We start from the raw sequence: 24,094 nt of genomic DNA, 5'->3' as shown, positions 1-24,094 counted from the left end.
TTTTATTATTAACCCTGCTGGGGGAAAAAAACCCAGCTGAAACCAGCCTAAGCTGGTCTTCCATTAGCAGACTGGTTTTAGAGGGGTTTTGCCAACTTCTTCAGATGGTCAGGCTGGTCTTAGACTGGGAGTCCAGCTGACCAAACATTTGGACACCAGTTTGACCAGATTAAACCAGCTGCATCTAGCTTAAACCAGCTCAGACCAGCCAACCAGATTCGGCTGGTTTTAACTGAGCAGGGAAAATAAAGGGGGTCTCATCTCTCATCTTAATGGTTAGTATGACTTTTTAAAGGCTGCTTTGAAATAATGAGTGTTGTGAAAAGCGTGATACTTGACTTTAATCTTATGTTATATTGATTATGGTATTCTTTAAAAAAAATGAATTAATTGGTACTTATTTTAGTGCTTTTTTTATTGAGAAGCACTTTAATCTGAATTTCTTGAATGAAAGGTGCTATACAAATAAAGTTAATAATGATTATTATTAGTAGTAGTAGTTGAATGGGCAAAAAAGTGGTGATTGTCTGCCTGAAAAGCTCATCATTTTATCCAGGGTTTCTGTGGATCTTAAAACGTCTTAATTCGACTTTACACAAATTAAGACCTTAAAAAGATCTTAAATGAGAGCAGAACGTCTCAAATTCATAAAGTCATGGCATGAAATTTTGCATACATTGCAAAAAATCCTCAATATTTTTGTCCAGTTTTCCAATACAAATATCTAAACATCTTTAAATCAAGATACATGTTTGTGATGAAAATTAGGTCTTAAAGATTTTAACAAGAACAAATATCTATCAATGAGTTATGAAAACCTCCCTTTGAATTAAGTTTTTTCTTTTTCTGAGCCCATTGGCAGATATTTGTTCATGTTTTAATCATAAACTCACACATTTTGTATCTCCAGTAAATGTATCTTGATTTAAGAATCTTTAGACATTTGCACTGGAAAAGAAGACAAAAATAATTGAGGAAGATGGATTGATACAACTCATTGTGTTTCTCCTTAGACCTTTACATTTAGAGGACAGATTGATGTATCGTGTTCCCTTTAATTTATTCCTTAAATTTACTTTACCTGGTCTTAAAAAGGTCTTTAAAAAGTCTTAAATGTACCTTCATAAAACCATCAGAAACCCTGTTCATCGTAAGTTGTGAGTCAAAAACATTTTCACATGTATTTCTTAAAGGCACATCAGCAAAAAACAGACCGTTTAAGTCTCACAGAGTGTAGAAAAAATATGACTGGTTACGATCCTCATAAAAATGAAACCATATAATATGACCGCTTTACAAAACGCTATTAATGAATTAATTAGCCAAAGGAAAACCTCTCCCATTCTTTGCAGGCCCATGATAAAAGCTGGTTCGAAGCAGGTCTGATGGTTGGTTCAGCTGTTCAGTGTGTGAATTTGGTATGTGAAACACAGGGATTTAATAACCCGGTCTCGGATAACAGTGCACACACAGATTTGCATTTGCACTTTCGTATCAATGTTTTGTTTTCATTACTCCGAACAGAAAGGAACATTACAGGCTTCATGAACAGAGATTTCACATGGATTTTGCTCAATTAAACAAATGTGTCCAAAACAAGATGTATATTGAGATATTATTCATGTATCACTCTTAATCAGCCTGGAAGCATCCACACATTTAAGGCATTGCATGCATATTAATCATATGAAGTGTGTATATACGATGTCTATATGAGTGTGTGTGTGTTGACCCTTCCCCCCCACTGTCTGTGCTCTGTACTGACAGCTGACATTCCTACGCTAGTTTTAAATAGCATTCAGGACTGTGTACTGATCTAACATTGAGTCTCAGGTCTTTCCCTTGTCTGCTAATCATTTCCCATCACCCCCTTCTCCCATTGGAGCCAGTGTTCCCATTATTTGTGTTGGCTTTAAACACATCTCAGTAACAGAGAACTTGGGGATTCTTCATTATAGAAATGCTCAGTGTTTTTCTTCTAAACTCCCCCATTTGTGTATCAACCGTCAAGGAAACACGCCACTTGACACGCTTTTTACAATACAGATTGTTTCAAAGAAACTTTACAGTGATAAGGGACCGTTCGGTATTTATGGAAGGGGCCACCGGAGGAAAATAGGGGAGGGTCATGTCTTTTTATTCTTTGTTGAGGGGAGGGTCATCCAACTTTTTTTAGTCTAGGGGGAGGGTCACCCAACTTTTATATTCATTAAAACAGCAACATTTCAAAGTGGCTTGTTTTGTGCTATTTTTTTCCATTTAGCTCCATGTTGATCTCGCGTTATCAGCCCCCCTTCGATATCAGATAGGTCTGACCCAACAAAAATCCAGTTTGGCGCTGTTTGACAGTGTGCGCTTCAGGTCGCGCTTAGAAAAAGTGCATCATGTCAGAACAGAATGCCAAAGAAATGTTTACCCGGCAAAGCTTTAAAGCACGAGCAAATAATGAACTTTTGTTAAGTGCACAGTGTCCTGTGAGTGTAGCCTAACTCTACCGCTGCATTAACATGTGATGTGAACGTACGTCGAGTTTAACAGTATTGGGACTGAGGCGCCAGAACCGCGCTGATACTGCATATTTTAGTTTCCATTCTTATTTTGTTTCTACGATGTGTAAGATGTAGGGCTACCACCAGCCGCGGCGCTACCATTGGGCCCGGGTGGGCATTTAGGTCCGGGCCCACCCATTTTCTATAGCCTATGGTTTTGTACATTTCTTCATTCGGATCTATTTGCGATGATCGATCCAAATTCTAAACAAACAATTTACATGCTTCGTCCTTGTTACATTATTCATTAAGATAATAATTAATAAATGCACGCATAATTATCAGTGAACTTGATAAATGTTGCAGATATGTTTTACATGCATGCACAAACAAATGCCTTTCAACTTGTGTGTGCAAAATTCAGAATAAAATGAATGTGCAGCAATTTGTACAAATACAGAGTCTGTAGGCCTACTGTGTTGTTACCATTAAATAAGCTCATTTAGTTTAATTTTTGTTAAAATATAATAATGTTATTTTTTCATCTATGTTGATTATGAAAAGTGAACCGCACACACGAGTATACGCAATATCGAGAGACATGGAGCGGGGTCAGACATGATTTTGACCACTTAATTAAGTTTTGTTTTGCAGAAAACGATTTTTTTAAGTGAATTTCGTTTTGTATAAATTGTATCTTAATTTTAATTTTTTTTTTTTTATCAACCAATTGCCAAATACCAAATATAGCAGACAACACAATCATAGAGGCGCCCGCGTGGTCACTTGCACTGCTCGTAAACAGGAGCGCATCTCATCCTAACTTAACGAAACTCAGCATATGCCTCACATACATGAAATATATCTTAAGAAAGCTTGAAATGTCTTTTTAACAATTTAAAACGAAAAGAAATAGGCTACTCTCTGGTTATGTAATGATGTGCATTTCTCTCTATAGGCGTGTTCACTACTACGGAGATGGCGATCGTCAACTTCATCTTTACAGCTGTTGTTGCTGTTAATAAACTAAAAATAATAGGCTTATAATTTTATTAAACAATAAATTAAATGAAATTTTTATTGTCCTGTTTATCAATATTGTGTGTGTGTGTGTGTGTGTCGAAATAATTTGTCCGCAGCTGCTCAAAAAAAAAAAGAAAAAAAAAAAAAAAAAGAAGAAAACAGTCAAAAACCCCACTGTCAGTGTTTTGTAAGGAACAGGCAAATATGTTCAATATAGCAGGAGACATTTTAATTGTTTACTAATAAAACAGTTATTTTTTATGTCAGTGTCGGCTAGACAGAAGAAGTTGACGACTCGCGATCTTCGCAGCGCTACCACATCTTTAAATCACTATTAGTAGGCTATTATTTAAGTTAACCAAAAATACATAGACCTACACCACAAAAACTAGTTGAGGATAAATTCGTTAAAATTGGGCGATTCCAGTGAATGGACGTGACATTTGCAGTCAAAACTTAAAATAAAAATTCGCAGAAAAAGCATTTATTTGAAACGTCTGAAAGGAGTCAAGACATTAGAAAAATATCAGTCTACACATGCGTTTTATATTTAATATGAGGGAAATACACATGTGACGTGACACAAAAAAATCTTTAACTTTTAGGTGGCAAAATATTTTTTAGTAATTCTATAAATTACACTGTGCAAACCAAAATATATATACCCACCGGATGAATAAAGATCGGCCTCCACAGAAAATTAAATTTTATATTATTTTTATTTTATTTTTCGTGTTTGCATTGATGTAAAAAAAAAAAAAAATGTTACGGACGTGACAGTTCTCCATTACGCACGGATATGACTGCTCTGAAGCGACTTTAAAAATTGCACAGAGACCTCAAACAGAAAGCACAAAGCCTTTCTTTAAAGTGAATTTCGTTTTTTTATTAATTTTATCTTAATTTTAATCAATGTTTCATCTGGATTTAATAAATAAGAAGTAGTCTAAATATAGTAGAAAATAGATAATCATGACACGGAGGCGCGGGCGAGTGAACTGGACTCTTGTCTCATAAATGAACCGAAACTCAGCGTAAGGTATGCTACTTGCCTCACAGACCTGAGAAATATATAGAAAGCTTGAAATGTCTACTTTTAAACATGCAGAACAATTCAAAACGAAGGAAAACAGACTGCTTTCTCCTTATGAAATGTGCATTTCTCTCTGGCGCGTTCTGAGAAGATCGCGACGCATCGTCAACTTCATCTTTGCAGTAGACACAGAAAACACTTGTTTATTAAAAACAATTAAAATGTCTAGCTATATATGACATATTAATAATCATTACTTTTGCCGGTTCTTTGTGACAGCTTTTAGATGCTTTATTCTCAACGCAACCCACATGTTGAACGAGTCACACCGCATCAGCACCGAAAACATGATTTTTTTTTTCAAATCTAAAATAAAAAATCGTGATACGAACCGAATCGTAGGTTTGGTCTATCGTTACAGCCCTAGTAAGATGAGAAAGCAAGAGTTTATGGTTTAAAAAACAAACAAACAATGGCTATCTGAACATCTTTGCCAAGCGCAAACCAGTACAGAATTAGGCTAATCAATAAATTATCGGGGAGGGTCATGCCTTTTTTCACAATCATTTTGGAGGGTCATAGAAAAATTTATTGCTGGCGAAGGGAGGGTCATGTCTTTTTTGACAACAGATCTCAAAACTCCTCCGGTGGCCCCTTAAATAAATAACGAACAGTCCCTAACAGGAAAATAATGCAACAAAGTTTGTTTCTGCTGGACAGCAGATCTAGAAGAAAATACTGCCATAGTCCAGCTTAAGTAAGTTCAGTGATTCATTCTGTTGTTGATTCATTCAGTTCATCTCTGTTGTAAAAAAGTTATTTATTTAGTTCATTTATATATATTTATATGAAGAGTTCAGATGCAAAAGCCTTTAAGTGCCATCTGAAATTTTCTTCTAAAATGAGCATTTTTATCAAGCTCGTATATTTAGGTTCAGTAATTTCACTTTAATGACAATTAATAGGTAATTTAAGTGAAATAACTGAACATAAACGTACAAGCTTGATAAAAATGATCATTCTAGAAGAAATTTTCAGATGGCACTTAGAGGCTTTTGCATCTGAAGTTTTCATATACAGCCGCTCTGTAGAAAACAGTGAGCTCAGTTCAGTTCTCATATAAGGGTGTCAATGCATGCAGATCAATAATATTGTTGAATATTAAGTGTCCATAAATAAGTATATAGTGCTAGATGGTTACAGTGTTTTTTACATTCACAAGAGCTCCTGCTATGGAGGTAAGGATAGAGACATTTTTGAAATATGATTTGGCTTGCCCAATATAGCATAGTGTTTAAATTGCTTTAAATTGTGATACTTGAGTTCATTTTATAGAGCCGCCACAGTTCGGGAAGCGGCTTTCCAAGATTGCTGATATTTCTTTGAGACTGTTGTCATTGGTAGAGTAAAAATAAACTAAATAACTGGCCGTATTGTGTCTAAAATGTGATTTGCTCAGTATTAAAAACTTGTTTATTGTACTGTTGTATAAAAGCAACATCACACTCATACAATCACAGCCAGGCACTCTAGATATTGTAAATTGTAATTGTAAAACCCAAAGAAACTCTCGTTTTGAAACTCTAAACACATGTGCATTCACTAATTGAATTAATTAATTAATGTTATTTGTTCTGTTTCATATCTTTTGTGTTCTAGAACATGAAAGACGAGGAGATGAACACTGTTGTTATTATGAACTTGGTAAGTCAGCACGATTTCTTTCGACTCCTGTGTGTCATTTTGAGAAATAACGTCTTGAAGCGCAATTCAAATTCATAAAGCTTTATTTGCATCGAAGAAAAGTTATCCATCATCTGTCATGACAATTTAGTGGACTGAAATTACCACGTTACCTCACAAGACAAACTCTGACAATAATAACTTGGATCAATATAGCATAACTTTGAATGCAAAATGAAAGATTATGCAAATGCCGTTAATAATATGTATTGAAAAATGTGCAGAGATATTGCATTTGGTAGAGTTAATGACACAAGCCAGATCATTTGATTAAATGATGAACTGGTTGTACTTATAATTTCAACGATGACCCTCATCTATCTGTGCATAAACACACACACACACACACACACACACCTTTTGTGCTCTTGCAGGAGTGGAACGATTATCGCCTCTCCTGGAACCCGAAAGATTACGGGGGATTTGATGTGTTGCGTATCCCGTCTTCAAAAGTGTGGCTTCCTGATATTGTTCTCATCAACAAGTAAGTTTGAGTGTGTGTGTGTGTGTGTATGTTTGTGTGTGTGTGTGTGTGTGTGTGTGTGTGTGTGTGTGTGTGTGTGTGTGTGTGTGTGTGTGTGTGTGTGTGTGTGTGTGTGAGATGCTTCACATATTATCTCAGAAAGCCTAGTGTCAGGCACATTATCTTAGAGAGTCTTTGTTGAGTTTCTGCAAGAACAGCAAAAATAACAAAGAAATGATCAAAGCGCTTGTGAAGCTTGTCGAGAGATGCATGCACACACATTACTTTCTCCCTCTATCTGTTCCTTTCTCACACACTCTTGCTGTAATGCCCTGGTAGACCCTCATCACTGCTGGTGTAAATATCCTGCCTCCTTCATTCATCTCTGCTTTATAGCCAATTAAACAACACTGCTGTCCGCTATACGCCTCTCTGGTCCAGCGTTCACACACACGCAAACGGCTGTTCAATGAGGGAGATCTTGGAGTCCCACAGCACCATTACCGTAATAGATGGGAAGTTTTAAATGCCTGTTTTGTGTCCTATGAGGATTATACACCAGTGCCATACGGTTTAAGGGCTCAAATGGTCAATCCATCTTAATTGTAGGTATTACTCTTACTTATTGTGATACAGTCATACAATATATCATAAAAAAACATAATTGGACAGTGACATGTCAATAACTCTAAGCTGACAATGATAATTGCCTGTCGACCTCCAAAAAGGGAAAAAAAAAAAGGAAAAAATGGTACATACACTTTGTACCCTAGTCATATGATAGTTTGACTGAAATGTGAGCCATTATTCATTGTAAATCTTACCTTATTCAAAGACAATAAACAACACACAAGATGAACAAGAGCCAGTGCCATTTCCCAGCACTTGGGACAAGGTGTTTTTTTTGTGTGTGTGTGTAAACCTTTAAGATTGTGTATGACTGCAGGCCAGTATCTGCACTCAGAGAAACCTCCGATGCGTGTCACATTACAGACTTTCTAAGACATAATGCAGAGACCACATCACTAGCTGCGTTTCCATTACAGATTTGCAAAAAACGTTTGCGATATTTTCTAAATGTCGATTTAAAAAAACTATTGCGAAATGATGGCGTTTCCATTAACCGATGTTATGCGACTGAATTTTTCTCTCGCGCGATAAGTCATTCCAAAAATCATGGCTATGGATGTTAGTAGGTTTATGTTAATCACAGCCGCCACACTATCCAATGGAAGGAGTCGTGGCGAGTTATCCAATCATTATGGCAAGGAAAGACCGTTATACTTGAGAGCAGCACATATGAGGTGTTTCTGGGTGTTTCTCCCTCATTTCTGCTTCGAGGTCTTGATTGTGGCATTTCTTTGAGGTTTAGAATCCAGTATTCCTGTAATTCTTCTGTCTTTTATCAATTTAATAAAGAACTCTGTCTCGTATTCTGTCCAAACACACCGCGTCATCTACGTCAGGTGACCTGTAAATGCGCAAAAACTGTTTCCGTTGCAGTTTTGCGAAATAATATTTCTTTTTCGAATTGCCTGGAAAACCACCTCACGCGAGCGTAAAAACTTTTTCGCGATAAATGGGAGTTTTTGCGAAATTGACGTGTTTCCATTGGGCGTATTTTCAATTCGCAATTTTAATTTGCGCAATTTGAAGGGTAATGGAAACGCGCCTATTGATAGAAAATAAGTTGATGTGGCTACTTGCATACCCTGAAAGTTACCTCAGGTTTTGGAACTGAAAGTTGAGGTCATCCGCTTGCTCTGAGTAATTTTAACCAGTTAAGTCGCCTACTTTCTGTATAACCTACTTTCTGGAATACCCCCCGATGTAAACAAACCCAAAGAAACTCTCATTTTGAATCTGATATTGTCAATGTGGACTTTCAGGGAAAAAAACGTTATAGTGGTACCATTCAAATTGCCTCAATGTGGAGGTTTAGGTTTGTAGTAGCTATGCAAGTTTATCTGCGCTTAAACTTCTGTTTGTGTGTGTTTGTGTGTGCAGTAATGACGGCGTGTTCGATGTAGCTCTACAGGTCCATGTGCAGGCCTACAGTAATGGCCGTGTGACGTGGACTCCACCTGCTCTTTTCAGGAGTTCTTGCGGAGTGAAGGTAAATTCTGCAACTCAACAGACACTGTACTGCATAATGGACCAATAAAAACATCAAGTGCTTCATAATGTTTTAATTGTTTAAATCAGTGCTGTGAAACATTAACAGCATGGCATAACAATTCAAAATGTGCATTTAAATTATAGGTGATGGTACTTTAATGTTTTCTTTTTAGCACTCATTTTTTAGTTCTTGTTCTTGATGAATGTTCAGCACCTTTCGGTAAATACTGTAGTAATAAGAGTAAGTTATGGATGAGACCATTAAATACTGTAAATGATGTGTCGAAACATAAGACGTTTAATGACGCATTAAATCACAAGTGTTTATACTCAGCACAACTGCACTATGAATATATTACAGTTGTACACTGCTGGGGTGAATTTCTTGTTTTAAAAGAGTCTTATTTACCTCATATAAGTGGCAATCTCTCTCACTTTTGTACTTGTTTTGTGAACTTTTCCCCCTCCTCATTTGTATTGCTGCTTTTGTTTGGCCTCGCTCTAGTTTGGCTGCGTTTGATGATGTTCCGTCTGGTCTTTGCATGTGTGAAATCAGAAAGAGAGATGATTAAAGGAAGATGCTCGTCAGGCAGAAGCGCGCACACACTAACATGCACAAATCACATTCTCCATCTGCAGGTGACATACTTTCCTTTTGACTGGCAAAATTGCACCATGGTTTTCCAATCTTATACGTATGATTCCTCAGAAGTGGATCTGCAGCCTGGCCTTGATAAGAATGGAAATGAAATCCGAGAGATAATCTTGGACACAGGCTTCAGCGGTAATGGCGCTCTAACACGGTCACAATGCACAACAACCTTTTAAACATTCAGACAAAGCTTTTTCAAGCCAAGGTGAAAGATTCCCATCTAGTTTTATACCTTATTTCAGCCATTGAAGTGAAATGTCATTTTAACTTTTTTTTTATTTTTTTTATACTTTTAAAGAGGACCTATTATGCCCTGTTACAAACTCTTGATTTTGTTTTTGGGCGATGCTTGAATGTTCAGAAAACACATTATTTTTCCCATACTCTCCATTGTTGCAGCTCCTCTCTTCCCAGTCTGTCAGTAACGCTCTGTTTAGTTCCTGCCTCTATGAAGCCCCTCCTTCTGAAAAGCGCAGTGTGCTCTGATTGGTCAGCTATACCAGTGTGTTGTGATTGGTCAACCGCTTAGAGCGTGTTTGGAAATGTCCCGCCTCCTATCATAACCATGAGTTTCAGCCCAAAAAAATATGGACGTATTGTTCGTGATGTCATACGTAGGTTTCTGAAGAGTTGGGCGGAGCCAGCCGTCGCCATCTTGGATAAACAACAATGGGCAAAGAGGCGGATTAGCTGAGGTGACATGACGGCAAACAGACAGCAGACAAACGGCTAGTAGTCACAGCAGCGGCAATCCATCTGTCACTCAAGTGACCACACCCTTAATTATGCAGAACTTTAGGGATTAAAGGGATAGTTCACCCAAAAATTAAAATTAGCCCATGATTTTCTCACCCTGAAGCCATCCTAGGTGTATATGACATTCTTCTTTCAGACAAATACAATCGGAGTTATATTAAAAATTGTCCTGACTCTTCCAAGCTTGATAATGGGAGTGAATGGCTGTCTATTTTTAGAAGTCCATCAAAGGACATCTATTCACGATTAAAGAGCTTCACGTGTCTCCAGGGGTTAATAAAGGTCTCTCTTGGTGATTTTTAATACAACTCCGATTGTATTTGTCTGAAAGAAGAATGTCATATACACCTAAGATGGCTTCAGGGTGAGTAAATCATGGGCTAATTTTCATTTTTGGGTGAACTATCCCGAAATATCCCTTTACCCCCCCCCCCCCCCCCCCCAATAAACATATTTTTTTCTGCTGTAAAGTTGGGCATATTAACATGGGGGGTCTATGGGATTGACTCTTTTGCAGCCGGTCTCTAGTGGCCAGTCGATGAATTGCAGTTTAAGTCCCTTCCGGGATTCAAGAGAGAGACAGGTTTCCGCTTGGTTTCAACACACTTCTAACTAACTCAACCAGGCCTCATCCCTTTATTCTGCGTATGCCTTGGGCAGGAATTATTTAAATGAGGAATATTGTGACATGTTCATTCCTGGAAGAAAACTCAAGACTACAATGGAGGCGTTTCAGGGAGTTCAGAAACAGTGACACTGATATGGAGAAGAGCTGCCTTTGCTTTGCAACTTTGCAAACCATTTTCCTGCTTAAACAGCAACATTACACACTAAAGAAAGTTGAGCATGTTAAGTAGTATAATAGGTCCTCTTTAATGGGATGTTTTAATACACTTAATACTTGAAAAATGTTATATTTAAAAAAAAAATCACCTAATGACTGGTTGATTGCACTCAAAATGGCAATGTTGTATAATGTTATTGTATTGTTTGAACACTACACCTACACACAGAGACAAACACCAGTTTGTTTTTCTCATCATCACATCTTCTGTCATCCCAGAGAGTGGAGAATGGCACATTCGTCATAAAGTTTCTCAGAAGAATATGCGAGAGGACCTGTATGAGGACATCACCTTCTACCTGATCATCGAGAGGAAGCCCATGTATTACGTGGTTAACATTGTCGTGCCCTGTATCCTCATCACCATCATTGCCATCTTTAACTTCTACTTGCCACCTGATGCAGGTAAAGAGTCTTTGCTCTGTTTTTTTTTGTTTAAATATTTCAAAACTGGTGCCAGGATTGGTTAAAAAAGACTTAGAAGAGAATTAATTTGCACAAATTAATGCACATCAATACATTTACATTTAGGCTATGCATTTAGCAGAAGCTTTTATCCAAAGAGAGGAGCAAAAGTAATTCGTACACTTAAACAGACTGTACATGATGTATAAGATGAGTCATATTTACAAAAACAATTCATCACATCTTTCTGACTTTTATTTCAGAAGCATCATACTACATTCTCTTGAATAAATGGTTCAATAACAAATACATTTTTTAACAGTCACTTGTCAATGTGAAACAATTTAATCGATAAATGCGTTATTTTAAGCGCCAAGTTTCTGACCGCAAACGCATGCGAAAGCAAAGCATGTTCAAGTTTAGTGAACTCTGAGCTGTGAATTCGCATCACGTGGAGACGAGTGACCTGTAGGAGGACAATATGTCTCGGCGTGACCCCTTGGCTGAATTATTAGAATAATATTTTTGCTGTAAAGTCGAGTAGATTGTATTTTTTTTACATTTTGAGTGTATTACTATTTGTTATATGTTGAATTCATGTTTATAAAAACGACGCTTCAGAGCGTGACGTCATGTCATGACCGTTGCAGTGTCTCATGCTCAAAGTCTAGTGTGACCGTGGCTTTAGGCTGGTTGAAGACTAGACGTCCACTAGTCCAGTCTTGAGATGACAAGAGCTTGGACAAGAATCACATACTCTGCTGTTGTAAAGAGCAAACCTGCACGATCAGGCTGTTGTTAAAATGCGGGTGGAAAAACTCCAATGGTCGTTCAACACAACCGCCAATATAAATAACTTTTTATTAGATTGAGGTTTTATTGACCTTGAACTAATGAATGTCCAATTATTGCCCATTATAAATAGATCTTTTACCTGCATGGATAAGCTCCTGCTACAACAAGATCAATCTTTCAGTTCTACCAATTAAGAGTGTAACAAATGATGAAGGGATCATTAGTACAAGCCTATTGCGCTGCTTATACAGTCTGGTCTATTAATTCCATTATATAGTACAATTAACCTAATCACATAAAAGCACATTAAGACTTTATAAGTATGTCTTGTGTATGCACGAGTAGATCAAGAGGAGCTCTCTTTTCTTTTCAGGGGAGAAGATGGGTCTTTCAATCAACGTACTGCTGACTTTAACTGTCTTCCTGCTTCTGCTGGCCAACAAGGTTCCAGAAACATCTCTGGGTGTTCCCATTATCGTCAACTACCTGATGTTCACCATGATCCTGGTCACCTGCTCCGTCATCCTCAGTGTTGTGGTGCTCAACCTTCACCATCGTTCCCCCAACACACACCAAATGCCTCTCTGGGTGCGCAAGGTCAGTACAGGAGACAGTACTCTGACTCCAGTCAAAGTGTCAGAGAAGGTCTCAGGCTCTGTTTACTCCTGGTATTAAGATGCGTTTTGGTTGATCGGATCACAAGTGGACGATGATAAATACAGGTGTAAACAGGGTCTAAAACGTTTTTAGCTTGTCCACTTTCGGCCAGTTCCAGAGGTAGATGAAAACGCATTCGACCGGATTGCTTTCGTAGTGTAAACGCTCATGTGGACGAATGTATAACTAATGCGTAACATTATGGGAAGAGCTTTAGACAGACGGATTTAAACTTTGTCGGCTGAAGACCCAAGTTTGGTTTGAAGATGAAAAACATACCAAGCACAATGTTCTCTCACCATTCCTGATTTCTAACACACACACACACACACACACACACACACACACGGCTGACCTTGTGACTGTCAGAGCAGAAACTAAAGCTGATGCTCTCAGTGTGTTTTTCAGTCGTCTCTGGTCGTGTTCATATGTAAATTACACACGCTTATTTTGTCTATTAGACCGAAAGATCTGAAAAGCGTATATGAACTCAGCTTTTAACAAACTAGAATTTTGATCAATGAAGTTATAGTTAAAGGTACACTATGTAACTTTTGGCCCTCTAGCAGTTAAAAACCAAAACTGCATGCATTTTGCAGAGGAACATTGTTTTGGTTGTGCTTCGGCTCTGTGTTACTGTGCGGATGAATATGATTATACTGCTCATAAAACATTCACTATAGTTTTAAGAGATATAACCAGATTAGATGGAAAGGATCTCAAGCTGACTAGCTGAAGATATTACTGTATCTTTACCCGTTAATACACACAACACTTCCTTGAAAATAAATTCCAGCACAGCGATACAACAACCATAATGAAATGAGCCTTCACAATAGATAATGCTTTATAATGAACTCTGTTGGAGAGATACATATGGCTATTTATATGTTCAATAAAATACTTTACTCACCTGATGAGTATTAAAAACACCATCATCTCTGCGTCACTTTTACAACATTTTTATTCCTTCAGTTCTTGCCATCTCCGAAAAGCCAAGCCAATGTTGATTCTTGTTTTATTACGAGCTCTGTCTCGTTCTCTTTTCTCCAGCAGACTCTCCTCTGTTCGGCGTTTGTTTAAACGGGTGATTCTTGGAGGATGGAGATTTAACTGCTCAATGTCAACCTTTCTCACTCGTAAAACTAAACTCTGTCAGTCTCACACCAGACACGCGTCAAAGTAGCCGGAGCAACTTCTCTACATTTATGGATGTGACGAGACACACATGAGACGGATGTTCACGATTTCCTGCAAAAACCATCCCCAGTCTAGACATAAACACTTATAATAGGCTTACCATTGTGAATCAGGGTAAGACAAAAACACATTTTGGGAGAAGGATTGATAATGTATTGACTCATTATTTACATTTTGTTAATTTTGAACAAAAAAAAGTTCCATAGTGTATCTTTAAAGTCTTTCTTGGACCAGAAATGTTTTTCAATTTTTGGTTGAGAGTTAAGTAACCATTAGCAAAACACAAAATCAGCCTGCTTTTGTAATGAGATGCACACCCTTTTGTTAAACTTTTGTGGAGTCAGCGGCTTTCAACAAATTGAGGGCTACATTGTTAAAATGACAGATGCAGAAAACATTTCCATTTAGCATTTTCTTTTATTCCCGGACACTCCAAAACAACCCTGTCGGCCAATTACAAACTTATGAAAAAAGGATAAAAATGTTGAATAGATAAAGGCTAAAAATAGGAAATTCAGTTTAGCAAACGGACTGTGCAGCAAAATAAAAGCATCTGTTCAAAAATCAGCCTATTATGTTAGACTATTAACCTTTATCGATGGCTGTAAGCTCGACATTATTTAAAATTATTAGAGTCACGGCTTCTCCATCACACCACAACGACCCTTTTAAACCTTCTATTCACACCCGTCTCAAGCACAACCCTACATGTATTTCTAAAGATTATATATTGCAGCATTTCTTTATTCAGATTCAGTTCAGTTTTGCAGGACATTCACTCGTAACAGCAAGGCCATGTGAAAATAGACACGTGATGCAAGGCTGAAAGATGATGTGCTGGGCGAATGCAGTCTGCCTCTTTCTTTTAGATCCTTTGTGAAGTGATGCAGAGGAAGTGAGGACTCAGCCATCTCTACACAACTCAACACTCAGTTTTAAGAAGCACTGTAGTGCTTTTAATTAAAGGGATAGTTCACCCAAAAATGTAAATTAGCCCACGATTTACTCACCCTGAAGCCATCCTAGGTGTATATGACATTCTTCTTTCAGACGAATATAATCGGAGTTATTTAAAAAAATGTCCTGGCTCTTCCAAGCGTGGTAATGGGTGTCAATGGGTATATATTTTTTGGAAGTCCATCAAAGCACATCAATCCGTCATAAAAGTGCTCGAAACGGCTCTGAGGGGTTCATAAAGGCCTTCTGAAGTAAAAATATTTTATTTAAAACTTTATCGACTAAAATAATTAGCTTCTGGCAGACGACCGTACGCAAGTCTTTTCCACTTCCATTTCATGCAGACTTTAATTTTCAAACCCTAAATTTTCATTGCTGCCTGACATATATAATAAATATATATATATATATTTTTTTTTATTATATATAATAAAAATCCAGTGGACTTGCACTGAAGTAGGGGCCTTTAAGTTTGCACTAGCAATCTCCCTCCACTCACATTTTCTTCAGAACACATAAATGTGTTTCTGCTATATTTGAAAGTCTTTATATTTCCGAATTAGAAGAACTTGAGGTTCAAAGGATTAGTTCACTTTCATATTTTTGCGGATAATTTACTCACCCCGATGTCATCTAAGATATCCATGTCTTTCTTTCTTCAGTCAAAATGAAATGAAGGTTTTTGAGGAAAACATTCCAGGATTTTTCTTCATATAATGGACTTCAATGGCAACCAACAATTTGAAGGTTCAAATGTCCGTCTCAATGCAGCTTCAAAGTCTCTACACGATCCCAGTCGAGAAATAGGAGTCTTATCTAGCGAAACGATCAGTCATTTTCTAAAAATAAATAAATATATATATACTTTTTAACCACAAATGCTCGTTGTGTACCATCTCTGAGATGCGACACGTACTGCGTCATCACGTTGGAAAGGTCATGCGTCACGTCATCTATCTACTGTAAGTTATTTGTCTGTGTACTCCGGTTCAAAAAGGTGAGAAGGGCGAAAAATTCCATCTCATTTTCTCCTCCAACTTCAAAATCGTCCGACATCTTTGTTTTAATTTAAGATTATTATCTTTTTTTTTTTTTTGTGACCTCTCCAACGTGATGCGTGCCGCATCTCAGAGATGGTACAAGACGGGCATTTGTGGTTAAAAAGTATATATATATATATATATATATATATATATATATAGTTTTTTTTTTTTAGAAAATGACAGATCGTTTGCTAGATAAGACCCTTATTTCTCGACTGGGATCGTGTAGAGACTTTGAAGCTGCATTGAGACGGACATTTGAAGCTTCTTTGAACATTGGTATAGTTGGTTGCCATTGAAGTCCATTCTGTGTAGAAAAATCCTGGAATGTTTTCCTCAAAAACCTTAATTTCTTTTCGACTGAAGAAAGAAAGACATGGATATCTTGGATGACATCGGTGTGAGTAAATTATCAGCAATTTTTTTTTTTGAAAGTGAACTAATCCTTTAATGGGCATGTTTTTACTGCAGCTGTGTATCTAATAAGATTCTAACTGTGCATTTCTTCTAGATCTTCATCCACATGTTGCCTCCATACCTGGGGATGCTGCGACCTAAAGTAGAAACCCCTCTGTTTCTCGAGAAACCTTCCAAAAAGGAGAACATCCAAGCTATCAGCAGAGTGGCAGATGAGTACTTCATCCGCAAGCCCAATAACACCAACTTCCTCTTCCCCAAACCCCACAGGTGAGCCTCTGGGGTTATCAGAAGGTCTCAGATCATTAGGGTCATGGGTCAAATGGGTCAGTGAGAATGAATGAATAGGCTGCTTTCTTGAGATAAGTGTCACCACTTGAGCACAGGTGGAGAGTATATTATGTATGCAGTAATGAATCTATAGAAGGATTCATTATGATTATTTTGGAGGCACCTGTAAAGACCCAGGACACATTGAAAATCTGGGACTCAAAAATCTAAACCAAACAAAGAAGTTGCATGTAAAAATTAACTATTTAAATTTTTGCACTATATCTAAGTCACTACCCAGTTAACAGAACAGAACATTCTGGCAAGATTCTCTCAAAGTTATGAGCCAACATGATTCTAGTAACTTTTTTAACGAAAGTTATCTGGTTTTTAAAATCGTTCTCAAAACTTTTGCACAAAAATATTATTTATGCATCGCTCTTTAGTTGAATGTTCTTCTAACTTTTTTTTATTTTTTTATGTAATACTTGTTACAGTACTTTATAATGTTCTCTAAACATTCTTAAATGTTCCATTTTCTGTTTGCTAAATGAGTAACTGGAATGTTCCCTTAACATTCGCATGACCAAGAAAAAACTGGATGTTCAGAGAACATTGAAAAATAATGTTTTTATAACTTAATGTGAACGTTGGCAAAACATTCTTAGAACATGTCTTTGTTAGCTGGGGAATCACATAGCTAAATGTGTAACATTGATCATGTGACTCTTTTATACAGACAGTCAGATGTTCTTGTTTCCTTGGAGTTCATGCAAAAAATGTAGCCTGTTTAATTATAAAAATGCTAAATAGAGGCATTTTCACTAGTGGTCTCAGAGTGTGTGTGTGTGTGTGTGTGAGAGAGAGAGAGAGAGAGAGCGAGCACATGGCTGAACGCCTTAGGGTTTGATTAATCCTTTACTCTCTCTCACACACTTTAAATCATCTCAACCAGGGAATTTCTCTGTGTGTATCTGGGGTGTATGTGTATGTGGGGCGTGTGAAAAAAAGGGAAGAAATCATCACTAAAATAATAACGATCAGCACAAATGGGCTCTGACACATTAGACCTGGCCTGCATCAGGCTCAAGAGAGGAGGGAGGAGAAATCGAGACAGGACAGAGTGTGAGAGAGAGTAAAGATGAGGAAGAGAAATTCGATGAGGCAGTGGTATCTTGCTTTTTAATTGGTTTTATAGCGTGTTTTGGCAGCATTGCCACCATGGTTTAGTCAAATTAGTCTTTCCTGATTAGTCATCTGTGTCTGTCGATGTACAAAGAGAGGAGGGAGGATGAAAGAAGAACAAATCTCCAAGACTGGCTGAGGATGCCTTTGACCTTTTCTTTCATTAATTTAATACTCTGCTAGTCTTGTGCAGCCACTAGCCAGACTTTGATTATTGCCATCTGACTTAATCAGGTCAAGATATGTAAAACGTTTGCTGCAACCATGGGACCACAGTTTGCTTTTTAATGTGAGATTTTTTTTTATGTTTTTTTGTTCACCAAGGCTTAATTTATTTGATAAAAATACAATAAAATCAGTAATATTGTGAAATATTATTACAACTTAAAATAACTGTTTTCTATTTTAAAATATTTTAAAATGTGATTTATTCCAGTGATCAAAGCTGTATTTTCAGCATCATTACTCCAGTCTTCAGTGTCACATGATCCTTCAGAAATCATTCTGATATGATGATTTGCTGCTCAAGAAGCATCATTATGAATGTTGGAAACAGTTGTGCTGCTTTAATATTTAATAGAACAGAATTCATTGAAATCGAAATCTTTGACATATTATCTTTATTATCACTTTTGATCAATTGAATGCATCCTTGTTGAATAAAAGATTAAATTTCTTTCAAAAATAAAAATCGTACTGACTCCAAACTTTTAAAGGGTAGTGTAAATCTGAACTCAATCATTCCACAATATTAGACTGGCACGATATTGCAGTCAAATAATGCTGCTGTACATCAGTTATACTGATGACATCAAAGACATTTGTGGAAAATTCATTTTAGACTTCGTTCAGAACTTCTGTTTTTTCCTAAATGAAATATACTAATTATTTCACTGAAAGATTCAGTGCCATGAACCTTGCAAACTTTGAAAAATCCAGTGATTTAGTTCTTCCTCGCTCATTTTAGCCTTCTGGTGATGTTCTTCCCCGAATAACTGATGAAATATTGTGCTCACTGACTCCAGAAAGTTGTGCATAAGCCAGTAAATCAGATTGAGGCTTGCCATTCTGGATATGCATCTGATTGTAGCTAATGCTTTTGATTTAGAGAATTTTTTTTTTTTTTTTTTTTTTTACAATCTTAACATTATGCTATTTTTTTATTTATGTTTTATCACTTGCTGTGAGCTTTCCTGTAGCTCAAACAGTAGAGGGTTGGCACTTGCAACGCCAAGGTCATGGGTTCGATTCCCAGGGAAAGCAAGAACTGATACGAATGTAAAAAATGTGTTGGCCTACCTTGGAATGCAATGTAAAGCCCTATTCACACTGGGGTACTACCTGGGGATCTCGTGTGATTTAGAAATTACCCCCACCCCCACATCTGAATTTCGTGTGGCGCATTCGCACGGGATTAGCCTGTGATTTTACTCAAATTTACTGACTTATCTCCCGGATATGATGTCAATAGACTGTTGCTTGGAAATGTCTTGTCATTATTGGTCTAGCTGTATGATATATCATAATCAGAAGAATGTTCCTTACCCGCATGCTGCTATACATGTCATTCATCTCCATCTAAACATGGTTTTCAGCTTTATCTTTCTGCAAATTGTATAGTTGTGTGGTGTATAGCGATATGACCCAGCGATATGACATGATCAAAACACTTCATTCTTCACGAAAGATGGATAAAAGGCACACAGGAAACAAAAACCTTGAACAAATTTTATACGACCCCGCCAAATCACAGAGATGCCGATCCGCACGGGACTAATATTATCACAGGACCTCGGTGTTCGGGGAAATATGGTAGGTCATTTGCGGGGGAATTTTTACTTTACAAATCACAGACATGGCCCATTCGCACGGGATTAAGATCACAGACAACCTTGGCAATTATGACGAATGGCTAGAGGTCACCAGGTACTTGTCCAGTGCGAATAGGGCTTAAGTCGCATTGGATAAAACGCGTAAATGTGATCATGTTAATGCTGTTCCAGGCTCTAAGGGGTTGTTTACACCTGGCCACTTCATGCGTTTTCTCAGATCGGATAGCTATCCGATCGTGAAAAGACCAGGTGTAAATGCCCTCCGAAACGCATTCGAGACGGATTTGAATCCGATCGCTCAAACACTTCAGGAGGTGGTCTGGGCCACATTCCAGATGAAACTGGACAAGTGTAAATGCATCTGGTTGTTGAAACCACATATGCAAATTGTACTCCTCCCAAAAATGCTAAAAAAATAAACGTGTGAGAGTGTTATATGCTATATGTTATAGCCAGATATGACGACGCTACTGGAACACGCATCACCACAGATGAGAAGCTGAGCATCTCTTCATCAAGCCAATGTGCAAACTATCGCAAATCAAAGTGAAAGTAAGACGCAGACGCTTAACACACAATCATCATCATTAAAAGTAAAGAAAGGAAATGATCTTACCAGGGCTGTTGCCGCTCTCTCTTATTGCGGACTTTGATTTTGAAATTTTAGCTGATGATCTATAAAATGCAGCTCATATCTGTTGCTTTCGGTGACGTGCACTCCAGTAAATCTGCATATAGCGCGGGAATTGAAGATCGGATTTAAATCCGTTTCGCAAAAACACATTTATGTGACCAGGTGTAAATGGAATCGTTTTGATAAATCAGATAGCTATCCGATCTGTGAAAACGCATGAAGTGGCCAGGTGTAAACAGCCCCATAGTGAAGGTACATGCTAGATGTTAAACACACTCCTCTGCTGGGTTAAAGCTTTCCTCTGCGCTCTTCTCCCGATCGGCTGGTCTCTCCGCCCGGCATTGACGTATGTCTCAGTCTAATGGGGTTCCTCTCGGGTCACTGAAGCTCACTGGGGAACCACAGACTACCTGCAATGAGCTCCTGTTTCAGCACCTGAATACACAAACACAGACGAGAGCGGTGAGGAATGAAGAGTCACACTGACCCCTTGTGGTGGGATGGGGAGGTGAATATCTGGAAAATTGATGAGGAGCAGTGGGAGAGAAAGAAAGAGAGGGGATTCATAATGAAACAGATGTTAGTGAACAGATTCTCAAAAGAGGAATGCAACACATCAGCGGTGATAAGCATTTCATCAGCACATTGGAAGGATTTCATGGGTGGGTGGGTTACACCATCAGCATAAAACAGATTTGGGGGGAAAAAAGAGAAAGATTATGACTCAGAGTGACTGACTGAATGATTGAGTGAGGGTTTTAAATGAAAGAATAAGTATGACAGTAAGTGAATGAGTGATTAAATGAATGAGTTAAAGGGATAGTTCACCAAAAAAATGAAAATTCTGTCATTAATTACTTGTCGTTCCAAACCCGTAAGACTTTCGTTCATCGTCGGAACACAAATGAAGATGAAATCTGAAATCTCTCCGATCCCTTTAGTAACAGCTACGCAACTGACACTTTGACTCTTCAAAAAGTTCATAAAGAGATGGTAAAACTAATCCATATGAATTGAGCCGTTTAGTCCAAATTTTCTGAAGAGACACGATCACTTTATATGAAGTTTTTATACGTTAGTCAGTCAGTCCTCATTGGTACGGGTCACCTTGACACGGGAGTTTTGAGAAACTGCCTCTTTTTCTGCTGTGGGATTATGTGGACACACACACACACACACACACACACACACACACACACACACACACACACACACACACACACACACACACACACACACACACACACACACACACACAGACGGCAGGAATGGTGCACAGCCCAATGCATTCTAAGGCTTTAAATGCTTACACCCTTTTCTCAAGGACAAAGTTATCAGATCCACCGTTTAGACTTGCTGCCTGAGGTTTCACTCTGTGTTCATACATTTCTGATACAAATTTACTTAGGTCAACCCTTCAACTTCAGAAAATAAGAAGATATTTAAAGGAATGGTCCACGCAGAAAAATGAAAATCATTTGGTCATTCCAAACCTGAGTTACTTAAATGTCAGTAACCAAACAGTTTCAGTTCCTATTGACTTCCATTATATGGATAACAAAATATAGTCTATTGGTCTATCCCTTTCAGTTTAAGCATGTTTTACCACAAACAATAAAGTTATATTTTATAGCACATGCATTTGGCAGATGCTTTTATCCAAAAGCTACTTGCATTGCATTCAAAGTATGTATTTTAACAGTTCATGCATTTACTGGGACTGAAACCCATGACCTTGGTGTTACTAGTGGCATATGAATATGGTTCATATGTAACCGAACATTTCTGGTATGTTTGTACAAACATTTGAAGGTAACTATCACTACCCTGAAGCAGAAGTATGTATTTACAGTAAGTATGTTCAACAGGACCTTGTGCTTGCATTCTCATCAGTGTGTGTATGTTTATGGTCACCATGATTTTGCCAAGTAAGACATGTTCCTGGATCAACATATTTTGTTGATCCTGGAATAACACTCCTGTCCCAAATTTTAGTCCTTACCCTATTCCTACCCCTAAACCTAACCCTACCCATAACTTTTCCCTAAAATCAGAGGGAAATGATAGGTGAATAACACTGATGTTGAAGCATGCACCTCATCATGGGTCTAAGCCTAAACTTGACATAAACTGTAAACTTGTCCCTCAAATCTGATTGGTTGATTGGAAAGTTGTTCCAGGATCAACAAAGTTGTTGATCCAGGAACATGTGGTACTTGGTGAAATCAGGTTCACCGTATGGTAATATAGACTGTTTCTGGGCAGTTTACACATAAAATAATGCCAAGCCTACCCCGAATTGAATAAATCAGTGTTGTGGAAAGTTACTTTTAAAAGTAATGTTACAATATTGCGTCACTTCCTAAAAAAGTAACTAATTACATTACTTAGGAACTTTTTATGTGTTGCATTACTTTCTTGCTTGTTTTGTAATAACAAAAAAAAGTTCGCTTTTTGGCATTTTCACACCAAAAGTGAATAAATGAATAAATTAACATCTTTACAGAAGAGAAAAGAAGAAAGTTCAACACTCTTACTTCAGCAATAAAACAAATAAACACAAATTGGATGTTTATCTAAAGTCATTTTAGCTTATTAGTATGGCTGAATTGGATCATCGAAGGTCAGCAGCAAAGACATTGGTTAATAAAGTGAGATTAAATGCATAAAGTGCATTTGTTTTATTTAAATATATTATTTAATTATTGCAGGTTTGTGTAATCAGAGTGCATTTCACTGTTTTTATACATTTTAAGGAATACTGAATCTGTATAGTGCAAGTGAGATGAGTAAATGCTCACATTCAGTCAAGAACTACAATAACCATCTCATGTTCACACACAACGCCTCCACTTACAGTGTACTCACGATTTCTCCCAACATGGAGACAGGAAAGCTGTCAGTCAATACATTTGGGTTACTTTTTTGAAAAAGTAACTTTGATGTAAATTTAAAAGTAATGCATTACTTTACTAGCCTGGAAATCCAGACCTAAATCTGAAAGATTAAGGGTCTGGCATCGACTAATGAAAATCGGCCATCTCGAGGGGCGGCACCAAGCATGCATTTGAAAATCTCACTGCATGCAATTGGATAACACTACGACCAATCACAGAGTAAACTCGCTGAGCTAAGTTATATTTAAGAAAAAATTAATTAGGCAATTATGCTATGAGGCTAACGAAATTCAACTTGTGCTCTCGCAAGAACTCTGGATTTCCAGGGTATTACTTTACTAGTTCCTTGAAAAAAAGAAATCTTTTCATAAACGTGTGCTACTTGTAATGCTAATCCCCAACACTGGTTGCGGTGTGCAGTGACATTGCTCCTGTGTTGCAGGTTCCAGACGGATGGTCAATGCACTGACCTGAGGAAGTTCATTGACGGGCCGAGTCATTTCCTCAGTCTTCCTCCAGAGCTCAAGGCAGCCGTGGAGGCCATCACTTACATCGCAGAGCAACTGCAGGCCGAGAAAGACTACGAGGCTGTAAGTCATTTACAATCACAACCAGAACCATAGGTTTACTTTTCCTGCTTCAGAGCTCTCGAAATCTTTACCTTCCCTTCGTTCTCACTGT

At 37.7% G+C, this 24,094-nt stretch overlaps 1 protein-coding gene across 1 annotated transcript in view; it reads left to right on the top strand.

Annotated features, from left to right (window-relative positions):
* chrnb1 (cholinergic receptor, nicotinic, beta 1 (muscle)) overlaps window positions 1–24,094 on the top strand; it is a 30,604-nt gene that overhangs the window by 3,754 nt on the left and 2,756 nt on the right. The window contains exons 3-10 of the mRNA XM_079867678.1: window positions 6,205–6,249; window positions 6,663–6,772; window positions 8,759–8,867; window positions 9,509–9,653; window positions 11,341–11,526; window positions 12,695–12,918; window positions 16,690–16,865; window positions 23,856–24,003. Coding sequence (XP_079723804.1) covers window positions 6,205–6,249; window positions 6,663–6,772; window positions 8,759–8,867; window positions 9,509–9,653; window positions 11,341–11,526; window positions 12,695–12,918; window positions 16,690–16,865; window positions 23,856–24,003 — 1,143 coding nt within the window. The remainder of the gene's footprint in view (window positions 1–6,204; window positions 6,250–6,662; window positions 6,773–8,758; window positions 8,868–9,508; window positions 9,654–11,340; window positions 11,527–12,694; window positions 12,919–16,689; window positions 16,866–23,855; window positions 24,004–24,094) is intronic.

The sequence above is a fragment of the Squalius cephalus genome, assembly GCF_949319135.1.
Source record: "Squalius cephalus genome assembly, chromosome: 3".
In the NCBI taxonomy this organism is placed as follows: Eukaryota; Metazoa; Chordata; class Actinopteri; order Cypriniformes; family Leuciscidae; genus Squalius; species Squalius cephalus.
Note: the sequence above shows the minus strand (reverse complement) of the source record. Positions and strands in the feature narration are given on the sequence as shown.